Raw genomic sequence first — 13117 nt, 5'->3', positions numbered from 1 at the left:
CATTAGGAAGGTTGAGAACCACTGTGTTAGGGAGAGAGGGGCCTTTGTGAAACCTTATTACATTACCTTGGGCTGGGGAAGGACCAGCTCTTTGGAACTGACCAATCTCTTTCGTAATCCTTTGTGGCTTGTGCTGGGCCCTCCCCCTAACCAGGCAGGTCTTTCCCCAGATTGGACACCTCCCCTTTGTGGCTGCCCTCTTGGCTCCTACTGCAGCTGTGCCTGGCAGCGGGATTTCCCCTTTATTGTTCTTTCTCTCCCTAGGTAATCCCAGCTGCCTCCTACACGCTCCCAACCTGGGCATGTGCCCTGACCAGGAATCGATCCCGTGACCTCTTGGTTCATGAGTCATCACTCAACCACTGAGCCACACCGGCCGGGCTAGAGCTTAATAGTTAATTATAACAGTCCCCGGCTTATCCACAGTTTCCATTATCCTGGTTTCACTTACCTACCCGTGGTCAACCGTGATCCAAAAATATTAAAGGGAAGATTCCAGAAATAAACTGGTGGATTTTAAATTGTGCACCGTTCTGAGTAGAGTGATGAAATGCCCCGCTCGGTCCCGATCGGGGTGTGAGTGACCCCTTGGTCCACCCACGTCTCCCTGCTGTAGACACTCCCGCCTGCTACTCACTCAGCAGCACCTCGGTCACCAGATCGACTGTCGGGTGTCCCAGTGGGTGTGTTCAGGTCACCCCGATTTTACTTCATGAGAACGGCCCCAAAGGGCAAGAGTAGTGACGCTGGCAGTTCGGATGCACACAGAGAAGCTGCAAAGTGCTTCCGTTAGCAGTGGTCGGCAAACTCATTCGTCAGCAGAGCCAAATACCAACAGTACAACGACGGAAATTTCTTTTGAGAGCCAAATTTTTTAAACTTAAACTAAATAGGTAGGTACATTGTTATTAACTTAATTAGGGTACGCCTAAGGCTTAGGAAGAGCCACACTCAAGGGGCCGAAGAGCCGCATGTGGCTCGCGAGCCGCAGTTTGCCGACCACGGCTTTCAGGGAAAAGGTGGAAGTTCTCAGCTTTGAAGTAAGCACAGGGTATTAATATAGTCAATAATGTGGTAATAACTATGCACGGTGCCAGGTGGGCACCACACTTACCGGGGAGAACGCTTCGTAAGTTATATAAATGCCTAACCATATGCTGCGTGCCTGAAACTAAAATGGAATAATATTGAATGTCAACTGTAATTGAAAAATAAAAAAATAAAAAAATTAAAATCCTATAGAAAACATTTATTGGTGATACAATGAAAGCTTTCTCTTTGAAATTAAGAATAAAATAGGAATAATTTTTGTCACTTTTATTTCACCTTTAAAAAATTAACTTATTAAAAAATAAGTTTTTATTGATTTCAGAGAGAGGAAGGGAGAGGGATAGAAACATTAGTGATAAGAGAATCATCGATCAGCTGCCTCCTGCACGTCCCCTACTGGGGATTGAGCCCACACCTCAGGCACATGCCCTGACCAGGAATCGAAGGTGACCTCCTAGTTCCGTGGTCGGCAAACTGCGGCTCTCGAGCCACATGCAGCTCTTTGGTCCCTTGAGTGTGGCTCTTCCTAAGCCTTAGGAGTACCCTAATTAAGTTAATAACAATGTACCTACCTAGATAGTTTAAGTTCTAAAAATTTGGCTCTCCAAAGAAATTTCAATCGTTGTACTGTTGATATTTGGCTCTGTTGACGAATGAGTTTGCCGACCACTGTCCTAGTTCATGGGTTGACGCCCAGCCATTGAGCCACACTGGCCAGGCTCTATTTCATCTTTTATTGAAGATGTCAGCCAATAAGAAAAAGCAGATACAGTTTTCGTACTCACAGAGAATATGATTGTGTATGGGAAAAAAATCTGTAAGTAAAATAGTAGAATTCATAAAAAAGCTCCCAACTCAATTAGGAAAAAACAGTTGTATGTGGGGGTCGTGGGGAGGCCGCGGGGTTGAGGGGGCCGGTCCTGGCTGAGCCCCTGCTCACACCTGGGCCCCTTAACCTGCGCGGCTGAGGCCGAGGCTGCTGAGACGCGCTCAGAAGGAACCGCCTGTGTGAGGTGGTGAAGGGGGACATCTGTGCTCCAACTGCGGAGGTTACGCAGGGTGTTCAGGGCTTAGTTGGGGTGAAAGGGCGCTACAGTTGTGGGTGGGAGGCGGGAAGGAACACGTGTCCCGTTGATGGCAAGGCTCCTCTCTGGAGCCCTCCGCAAGGGGTCCCCCGAAAGGAGAGACACCGAGTCCTTGACGGCTGGGAGGGACGTCTACACAGACCCCCCGGGGATGGGTTGTCACTGCGTCATCGTGCGTCATGGCCAGACGAAGGGCGAGCACAGGGCACTTACAGAACTCATTACTCTCATTAGTTATTGTCGCCTCTGGCTGTGCCTACTGTGTAGGTCACACCGCGTCTGTGTGTGCAGGGAAACAGTGCACGCAGGGTTTGCATGCAGGGTTTGCATGTAGGGTTTCGTACTGTCTGGGGTCTCAGGCCTCCGCGGGGGTCTAGGACCGTGTCCCCCGGGCACTGTGGTCTCTTCTCGCTCAGCCTGCGGCCTGCGGTGCAGACACCAGCTCCCCGGCTGCTGGGGCTCCCCCTCCCGTTGCCGTGCAGGGTGGGTGCTCATTCACACGGGCCTCCCTTCATCTGTTCCTGTTGTATTTTATTTTAGGGTTTTCCCCAGACGTGTTTGTTTATTTTTTACTTTTTTAAGTATGTGAATTTCTAGAGTGAGTGTATGTCTTATATTGTAGCGAAAGGAATGAACTCTGCTTCTCATTTTGTGGGGATAGGCATGTTGATAGGCACGGGTGTGAGCTTCCAGGGAGGCGTGGGTGCCCTGGGGAGACACGGGGGTCCTGGGGAGGCGTGGGGGTCCTGGGGAGGCCAGGCTTCAGTTCCTGGTCTGGGCACATGCTCTGACTGTGGGCTCAATCCCCAGTGTGGGGCGTGTAAGAGGCAGCTGGTCAGTGATTCTCTCTTAGCGTTGGCCAATATGCTAAGTGTCCGACCGTTTGCTATGATGTGCACTGACCACCAAGCGACAGACACTCAATGCAGGAGCTGCCGAGCTGCAGTGACATGGCAGCAGTGGTTCTCGGGTGACGCACCCCGAAACCAGAGAGGAGGGAGCCCGATTCCTCCCGGGGCCGCGGTTCCACCTTTGGCCGTGGGTTATGTTGTTGCTGGGTCACTGTTGGCCCGAATCTGGTTTACTGCACACTTGCGTTTGCGTTCCACACCCTGGATGACAGCAACTTCTCGCACTCTGGGACCCCTTAGGGGATGTCGGAGAGCCGGTTTCAGCCCGATCCCCGCAGGCCAGGCCGAGGGACCCCACCTGCTGGAGGGACCCCGCTCACTCCGCAGATGCCCTTCGAGCCATGGCGCCACTCCAGGTGCGGCCGGTTGGGGAGGGACCGCGGGAGGTTGGCTCCAGGGTGTGTCCAACCCGTCTCACCCAGTCCCGCCAGCCACCTTCTGATTAATTTCCTTTTTTTAAAAAAATATATTTTATTGATTTTTTACAGAGACGAAAGGAGAGGCATAGAGAGTTAGAAACATCGATGAGAGAGAAACATCGATCAGCCGCCTCCTGCACATCTCCTACTGGGGATGTGCCCGCAACCAAGGTACATGCCCTTGACCGAAATCGAACCTGGGACCCTTGAGTCCGCAGGCTGACGCTCTATCCACTGAGCCAAACCGGTTTCGGCCTGATTAATTTCCTTTTAATGTGCACAAATCCGTGCAGCAGGGCACCAGTGTAAAAAACCCACAAAAACCCCTGCAGTCACTTTAAATTATTCTCACGAACAAAATTATTTATGTTCCTGGAGGCGGGTCTGTGCCATTCTCGTTTCTAAACATGCCGAGCTGGCTCAGTGTGTGATTTATGTTCCACATTCATTAAATGTGGAATTGTGAGATTAATACACATAAGTTAAGGTTACTTTTTCCCTCATCAGAACAGAATAGCCCAGGTGTTTGGGAAGTACACCGAATGCTCAGGTCGTGTCTGAGTCCCCAGGAAGCGGGAGCGGACTGGCGGCTGGGAGGGGGCAGAGGCGGCTGGAGTCTCCTTTCCCCGCAGCTCTTCCCGCTTGAATGGAAAGGTCTCTTCTGGGGAAGGACCTTCGACAGGTTTGAATATCAAAGGCAGTTCTTTCTCCTAGAATTAATGTTCAAGTTCAGAACACTGCATCGCCGAGGTGGGTCTCCGCCTTTCACTTAAAGTTTGCAGACGGATCTGCATGTCTCTGACCTCGGCCTGCAGTTCCGCCCGGCTGTTATTCCGTCTCCTTCCAGGACGACCCCGGGGGCCCGGAGCGCACAGCCGGCTGCCGAGGCCGGGACAGCGATGAGTGGAAATGTGTCCGTCGGCAGCCTCTGCCCTAGCAGTGTGGGCAGGGACTCTGGTCGGCCAGGGCTAAGGTTCCCAACCCTTCACCTTCAGCAGTGAGGAAAAGGTGGGCCAGCCGCACAAAGGGACCGAAAGAAACCCAGACAGCGAACCTGGAGACGCGGGCCGGTGGCGTGGTGGCCGTGGGCACTGCTGTCCCCTCACACCCATTGTACAATGGGAGAGGACTTAGCACATAAAAATTATTTATTTTTATTCATTTTTAAAAATATGCTTTTTATTGTTGATAGTATTACAGATGTCGCCCATTTCCCCCTCTTTACCTCCTTCCTCCCAGCCCCTGCCCCCCTCCCCCAGGTCTTCACTACCCTATTAGCACATTTAAAAATACATATATATATTTAGTGATTTCCGAGAGGAAGGGAGAGTGAGAGAGACAGAAACATCAATGATGAGAGAGAATCACTGATAGGCTCCCTCCTGCACACCCCCCACTGGGAATCGAACCGTGACCTCCTGGTTCATAGGTTAATGCTCAACCACTGAGCCATGCCGGTCGGGCAGCACATTTTGTGTTTAACATGGACGTGATCCCAGAGACGTGGTCACTCTAGAGGCAGCTGTGATGACAGAAGGCTGCATGGGGGTTAAGGGGGCTCCCGACATCCTCAGAGCTAACCACACATCTGCTGGGGTCCTGCTGGCACTTAGAGAATGGGGGCTGCTCCTCCTTACATGAAGTGTTTGGGGTGTTTTCCCTTCGGCGGTGACAGTGTTAAATGTGCGCCTGCCCAGGGCTCTAGCTGGGAGCGGGCTGAAAAATAACTTGAAGAGAATGATGCCAGGTTTCAGCACGGAAGAAATGTGGATGCCTAAAATTAAAGTGCCACAGCGGGCCCAGCCTTAATTATAGCCGATCCCCAGCATTTCTCGTGTTATTTTGTTAATCCGGTTCCAGCAAAGGAACACTCGCAGGGTTTCTCTCTTGCTTTTGATAAAAATGTTAACTCGGCAAGCTGTGGAAGTTGGCGCGCTCGTCGGCATTTTATGAGAGGCATGATGATCACACCACAGATTAGGGCGTGCATTTATTGGGACTGCTGCCCCTGAGCCTCAGAGCTGGGGGGGCCCATGGAGATTATTTGTGGGTGGGGTGGGGGGGGGTGGGAGGACAGGTTCACAGGGGCCCCTCCAGGCTGTAGGGAGGTGGGTGCTGGGTGGGGCTGTCCCACGTCCTTGTGTTGGTCCAGGTGACTCTGTCCGTCTGTCTACACAGTAGCCTCTGGATGAGGCCTGAAGACCAATTCCACTTTAAAGCATTCGAAGGCCACTTCTGTTAGGGCCTCTCATCTTTCAGAGGGAAAACGGAGACCTGAGGATGTTCAGAGGCTCACACAGTGTCCCCTACACTGGAGGCGAGCCAGTCGGGGGTTGAGGGCCCCGGGCCCTGACTCCGGTAGGCGCCTGTCCAACTGCTTCTGGGAGGTCACTGAGCTGGACACATGGCACTCAGGGTGTCCCGCAGCCCCCCCACAGCCCTGTGCAGATGCGGACACGGAAGCTCCACGGGCCAAGTACCTGTGTCAGGGGCACGGGGCTGCTGGGGCTCAGGTGGGCTCTGGTCTGGGCCTCTGGGCCTCCTCTCACCCACCGTGTTGTTTTAAATAACCTTCACCTGCGAATCAGAATCTGTTCCCCCAATATCTTCTACTTTACACTCCCCCCTGTACATTTTTAACAATTGATATGACTGCCCTGGCTGGTGTGGCTAAGTGGATAGAGCGTCGGCTTGGAGACTGGAGGGTCCTGGGTCTGATTCCGGTCAAGGGCACGTACCTCCGTTGCAGGCTCCTCCCCGCTGGGGCCCTGTTCAGGGCACGTGCAGGAGGCAACCAATCGATGTGTTTCTCTCACATCGATGTTTCTGTCTTTCCCTCTCTCTTCCACTCTCTCTACAAGATCAATGGAAAGACATCCTTGGATGAAGAGTAACAAAAATAAAAATTAAAAAATTGATGAGTTGCATGTAGAGAAGTGTGTGCAGAATAGACGGATGCTCCGTGCTTCTCCAGTGAGTGCAGGGTGTAGTGCCCCGGCCGGCCACCAGAGGGCGCCGCTAGCACATGTATGGTGCCTGCCCATGAATGAATGAGGGCCCTGTGTTTGGTGTCGGTGTGGTTGGCATGTTCTCATGTAGACACATGCACATCCACGCATGCACCCACAGCTGCTTTCCTGCCTGGAGTTCAGCGACCATGTAGCTTTGGCGCCACACAGGTCCGGAGCTGGTCTGTTGGGTCCCCGTTCCCTCCTCTGTCACGTGGGACAATACCTTCACGGCTGCCTTGCTAGCAGGGCCGTGGGACACCCACGGGGGCTCGTTTCACGTATAGATCCGTACGTTTGTCGTGAGTTTTCAGCAGATGGTAGTTGCGTGTCCTGTTCCGACAAAATCAGTGTATTATGGCCACTTACTGACAGGGGGCGCTAGTGTCTTAAGGAAGGGGTGCCTGGAGGGCCAGCCAGGGCCCTGCTGTCAGGGTCCCTGTGAGGAGGAGTGTGGAAGTGCCCAGCACTCAGAAAAGGTTCTCCTCCTCCCCTCCCCGGAAGTCGGGGTGCAGGGTACTGCTGGGGGACACCCAGAAGTGGGGCTCCCGCTGGACAGCGTGGTTGAGGGTGCCGAGTGGGGCATGGGGCCTTATGAGGGGAGAGCAGGGGTGGGCGTCGGGCTCTCCCCAGTCCACGGCCAGCCTCCCCGGCTCCGGGCCATGCAGTGGGTGCTGGGCCTGGAACCTGCAGCGCAGCTGAATTTCCTCAATCCCGCGACTCACCTTCAGCATCTCTGCCACCCGGAGGCGCCTCTCCCTGGTGTGATGATGAGCCCTCGTTTATTGGGTGGTGTTTCTCTTAGTGGTGTGTGCATCGGGGCCTCTTGAGGTAGAGGTCTTGGGTTTGAGGAAATACAGTAAAACCATCTCACGGGATTGTTGTGAGGGTTACACAGGCCGGAGGGAGCCCTGCTGGGTGCCAGTGCCGGAGGGTTTAACTGACATAAGCTTCCTGCTCGTTACTCTTCCTCTGTGAATCCCGTTACTTGGTTACAGCAAGTTCCCAGTCCGTGTGACGATGACGTGACACAGGGTGTATCCGTAGCTGGTTAAAAGTGTGTAAAGTAGCCCGGCCGGCGTGGCTCAGTGACTGAGCGTTGACCTATGAACCAGGAGGTCAGGGTTCGATTCTGGTCAAGGGCACATGCCTGGGTTGCGGGCTCGATCCCCAGTGTGGGGGGTGCAGGAGGCAGCTGATCAGTGATTCTCTGTCATCATTGATGTTTCTATATCTCTCTCCCTCTCCCTTCCTCTCTGAAAGCAATAAAAAGATATTTAACAAGAAGTTCTGTAAAATAAACGCAATGGAAGGAAAATGGTTGGTCCTATCCCAGCCTCTCTCCCTGAAGATAAGGAATAAGGTATTTTAAATTGTACTGAGCTGTACAACGTGTGGCTGTGTTCTGGACATGAAGCAGAATGGCTGTACGTTGCTCAATATCCCCACTCCCCCTGGGAAGCTGCCAGCTGTGGGGAGCGGCCACAGCGTTTGGACAGGTTCAAGCCTCGGACTGATGAGAGGGCACGGTCCTCTCGTGGCAAAGCCACGTGCAGGTCCCAGCTTGGCGGGCAAAGCCCTCCCAGCACAATGATAGCCAAAGGCTATGGCTGTGAGCTTGACCTTCCGGTCCGAACCTGTGGTCCCAGGTGGCTGAGTGATATGGGCTGCGGGAGGTGCAGCAAGTGCTGCCAAAACAAAGCTTGATAGAGTTCAGGTGCATGTAATTGAGTGGATTCAAAACCCTCGAGAACATTGTAAACATCTTGACCACGCCCTTGCTTTGCCTCCTGGGATCTGGCTATAAAATAAAGACTCGGCTTGCAGGCTGTGGCGCTGTCCATCTGAGAGCAGCGTCCCACCCGGCTCCAGCTTCATTCTCTTGTCTGTCTTCTTTAATCCTTCACCATCTACCCCCCCCCCCCCCCAATCCAGGTTCACCCCTGGCCATGCTGAGCGCAGCACAGCCAGCTCTCTCGGATTTAATAACCTCAGGGCAGGTGAAGAACAAGGAGCATAACGCAGCTCTGGGAGGATCAGCCACCCTCCCCTCCCGGGGAGAAGATGGAATGGACGGAGCTGAGGCGCCCAGCTCGCCTTCGAGCTAATCAATCCCACGGAGCAGAGAGGATGATTTATACGGATCAGGGATGAAGGGAGAGACTTTTAAAAAAGCTATCGCTTCTAAGTAACGTAACTTAATAGTCTAATGATGTGGCACTTCATCATCTGTGGCTGCTGATAGATGCTTAGCTCGGCCATGACCCTCGTTGCTCTCACACCGCAGCGTCCTTGTTGCGGGAAGACGGCGGTGGGCCGGGTGGGGCTCGGCTACAGGTGATGCTCGCAGGTGGCGGGTGGGGAAGGTGCTCACAGCGGTGTGGGGTGCACAGCCATTGTCCCGGGTCCCATCCCCTCCATCCTGAGAGCTGGGGCGGAGGCCTCACAAGCAGCTCCAGGACGGGTGCTTCCCGGGCCCAGAGGAAGGGGTGGGACCCGCTGGCTCCCAGTGACCCTGCCCAGAGGCCCCGGGGCCCAGCCCACCTCCTGGGACCTGGGAGCCCATCGCAGCTCATGACCTTCTCCAGGGAGGAGCGGGGTCAGAGGCCCCACGTGTTCCTGGGCCCCCAGACCGAGGTCACCGGACCCGGCTGATTGCAAGTCAGAGTTCGGGAGCCAGGCCTAGTTGATGCGGCTGTTTTGAGGCTTCCCTTTTACTTGCACAGAGGAGCTAACACTGGTGGGTAATTCACGGGCCCGAGTGGTCAGACCCGCACTTCCGGGCTTCCCTTTCGCTCAGGAGGACTGCGTGCTACTTGGGCCTAAGAGGCATCCACATGGTGCATCCTCCTCACTGTTAGCTGGCAGCATGGTCACGTTTCAGGGGACGAGGCCCGTTTTTCTCACATTCATCTGCTCTAACGCGGGAAATCGCTCCTTTGTTGGCATTTTGGCAGGTTATCATCCTTCATCCCTGGGAAGGCAGCCTTCCCGCACTTGCTTCGCGTGCACGGGCTTTTACCGTCTGCACTCGGCTCTGAGCCGTTCCCTCCGCACCAGGCCCAGTGCAGTCCCAGGCTGTGTGTGTGCGGGAGGGAGCGCCGTGCACGCTGCCCGGGCCCGGGCTCCGGAACCCAGGCTGCCGGGCCGTGCAGGTGTCTGTCTCTTCAACAAAGGTCGCATCGCTAGCCAAGCAGAACCGGCTCCTTCCAGGGCTGGCATTTAGGGTTCCTTAGGAATGTTTCTCTCTCATCGAGGTTTCTCTCTCACTCTCCCTTCCTCTCTCTAAAGCCAATAAAAAATACTTAAAACATTCTAGCTTTTCATGGTGATTGGATCCCAAGTTTAATATTCTTACCTGTGCCTGTAATTACTATATCAGACTCGGAAATCAGGGCCTTGTCCCCAGCCCGTCTTCCTGTCTAGCACAGTGGATGAACACCATGGACTCTCGGTAGATATTTGTGGATGGTGATGACACTTGAAATAGGAAGTGAGTGGCTTAGACAGATCCCATCCTCCTTGTTCCTGGTTTCCGTGCCAGCCAGCGGAACGGTGTCTTGGCGCTTGAGAAATGCTACTTTGATCGGTTCCTCCTCGCACCTCATTTAAGAGAGTGCAGCTGGAATACCTCATCGCCGCCAGGCAGCGCATTCATTTGAAGTTGGGTATAATTCTTCACGTTCCATGCTCGTTTTTACGCTGCCGTGTCGTTGCTGAAAGCTAGGCTGCGGAGCAGCTTTGGGTAGCAGGGAGTCCATATGGACTTGATCCAGAAGGACCCAAGTTCTGAAAACGGAGGGAAGAACTCTCTGGCAGCGGGAGGTTGGATGGGAGCTGCCTGGCTCTGCAGCTGTCCACGAGAGAGACGCCCGGTGGGAGGCGGGCGACTGCTCCAAGGGCAGCCTTCAGGATTGCTCTTAGGTGGACGGAGGGATCATTGTTTCTGTGAAGGTGAAATAACATGTATTTTTTCTTACAGAAAACCCGGCCATCTTCATGTGTAAATGCTGTAACCTCTTCTCACCAAGCCAGTCGGAGCTCCTCTCCCACGTGTCTGAGAAGCACGGAGAAGAAGGGGTTAATGTTGATGAGATCATCATTCCCCTGAGGCCTCTGAGTATGCCCGAACCCGCCCACCCAAGCAAAGCTGGAGATGGTGAGGGGGCCGGGTGCTGGGGGGGCGGGGGGCGCACCCACGGATGTGTGTCTGTGACGATAGTGCTGAGTTGCTCTCAAATCCTTTGATTCTAGGTTTCCGTCTGGTGTCTGGTTTTTGTCTGATGGGCATAGAAACGTGGAAAATCTAAATATCTAACCCAGAAGGCACAATGACTGTCTAATTGTGGATCTGCTCAAATAAGACTGTGTTTGAATTCCCTGTCCCTTTAGGTGCCTGGTCAGTAGATGGATGAACGATTGAATGAATGAATGAACGAACAAATAAGTGAATGAATGAATGAATGAACAAGTGAATGAATGAATGAGTGAGCGAATGAATGAATTAGTGAATGGATGGAGGTGGCATCATCCAGCAGATTAAAAAGCACGCGCTGTTGTCAGATAAGCTCTGGCACCCACGAGCGGCAGTCCCTGAAGCTTCCCTCAGCGTCACTTTGCTCACCTGGGCGGTGAGGCAGATTGGCCTGGCGCAGGCGGCTGGGAGGGTTACGTCAGAGAACATGGCTGCAGCTCCTGGATGCCGCCTGGCACCGAGAGGACAGTAAAGGGAAGCTGTTCTTAGAACATACATGATGCCTAGTATGCATGATACATATTAAAAACAGCATTTCTGAACGGGTCACACACACTTGGAACAAGGATTCAAATCGCCAAAAGCTTTGATCCGCACAGACTCCTTCGTGGGCAGGGTCAGTGTGCGCCGTGAGGTCACCGTGTGCCTGCCCAGACGTCCCCGCGGCCTGGCCTCCGATGCAGCCGGTGGGTGGGCAGAGAAAGCGTGCAGGCCGGGGAACCAGGTCCCCACAGACAGAGCCGATGTGGCACAGGAGGAGCAGCTGCAAACAGGAGTTGGCAGAGGCCCCCCCAAAACTATGTGGGGAGACAGCGAGCGCCAGTCTCCTCTGCAGAAGCCCGGCAGTGGCCGTGAGCCCCCCCAGGGTTCATGGCCGCACTGATGAGCCAGTTGCTCTTTCCTGGGAATTATCAGACGCGTTTCTAATAAGCAGGCTGGCTTATTGATCACCTGTCTGGCTCAGTGGCCGAGGAGCGACTCGGACAGGAAGTGCTGTGGTTAATGAGTCCCCCGGACGTTCCCAGGGCTCAGAGCCGCACCCGGTAGAGCGGTAAGTCGCCGAGACAATGGGAGGAGCTGTTCTGGCCGCTGTCAGCGCGTCAGGTGAGCACTGAGACCCGGCACTGAGCAGTCATGGTGCACGAGGAGGACAAGCAGATTTCTGTCGTGGTCGAGTTCCTCAGCCCAGCCTGGCCTGTGAGACTGTCCTCTCCCCGCCGAGAACGCAGCTGGGCAGTCACACATGCTCACGTCTCACCTGGTGGTCACATGATGCTCTCTGCTTTGGGGGAGGGGGAAGGTGACAGAGGTCTATGTTGGCACCAAAACTCTACCAAATAATCCAGTTAGAAATAAAGGCCAAGACCTGAACAGACATTTTCCCAAAGATGATGTCCAAATGGCGACAGGTACATAAAAGGTGCCCATGACCAATCACGAGGGCAGTGAGAACCGGCGCTAGCTACTGTGAGATAGTGCCTGGCACCTGCTAGAACGGCTGTCAGCAGCAAGGCGAGTGATCACGAGCTGGCGAGGGTGTGGGGAGGGGTCCCTGGTGGAGGGAATGTGCTTGGGGCAGCCACTGTGGAGAAAACAGTATGGAGGTTCCTCGAGAATGAAAAAACAGGGCCGCCATGGGGTCCGGCAGTCCCTCTGCTGGGCATGTATCCCCAGGAAATGGAATCAGCCTCTCAGAGATAACAGCTCCCCCCCCCCCCATGTCCACGGCAGTGGGAGCCACAATAGACGAGCTATGGAAACCACGAACGTTATTCAGCCATAAAAACATAAGGGAATTCTTCCTTTGGCAACATGGGTGAATCTGGAGGACATTATGCCAAGCAGAATAAGCCAGACACAGAGACAGACCCAGTGTGGTCTCACTTGCACATGGAATGTAAACTCGCAGAGTTCATGGAGCCAGAGAGCAGAACGTTGGTGGCCAAGGGGGGGATGAGAGGTGTTGATCCAAGTGTACAAATTTTCTGCCCAGCTGGTGTGCTCAGTGGTTGAGCATCGACCCATGAACCAGGAGGTCACGGTTTGATTCCCATTCAGGGCACAAGCCTGGGTTGTGGGCTCGATCCCAGTAGTGGGTGTGCAGGAGGCAGCCGATCAATGATTCTTTCTCATCATTGATGCTTCTATTTCTCTCTCCCTCTCCCTTCCTCTCTGAAATATCATATATATAGATATATATATAGATATATATAGTTATACTAGAGGCCTGGTGCACAACATTTGTGCACTGGGGGAGGAGGGTCCCTCAGCCCGGCCTGTGCCCTCTTGCAGCCTGGGATCCCTTGTGGGATGTCCACCTGCCGACTTAGGCCCGCTCCAACCATGGCCACTGTGCTCACCAGCTGTGAACCCGGCTTCTGGCTGAGCG

General features: G+C 54.0%; 1 protein-coding gene across 1 annotated transcript in view; it reads left to right on the top strand.

Moving 5' to 3' along the window:
* Nucleotides 1-13117, top strand: part of ZFAT (zinc finger and AT-hook domain containing) — a 56889-nt gene that overhangs the window by 2649 nt on the left and 41123 nt on the right. Inside the window, exon 2 of the mRNA XM_006100273.3 lies at nt 10456-10632. Within this exon, the coding sequence (XP_006100335.1) occupies nt 10456-10632 (177 nt within the window). The remainder of the gene's footprint in view (nt 1-10455; nt 10633-13117) is intronic.

This window comes from Myotis lucifugus, unplaced genomic scaffold (assembly GCF_000147115.1).
Source record: "Myotis lucifugus unplaced genomic scaffold, Myoluc2.0 scaffold_307, whole genome shotgun sequence".
Taxonomy (NCBI): Eukaryota; Metazoa; Chordata; class Mammalia; order Chiroptera; family Vespertilionidae; genus Myotis; species Myotis lucifugus.
The sequence above is the reverse complement of the archived record's forward strand: the minus strand, read 5'-3'. Positions and strand labels throughout refer to the sequence as shown.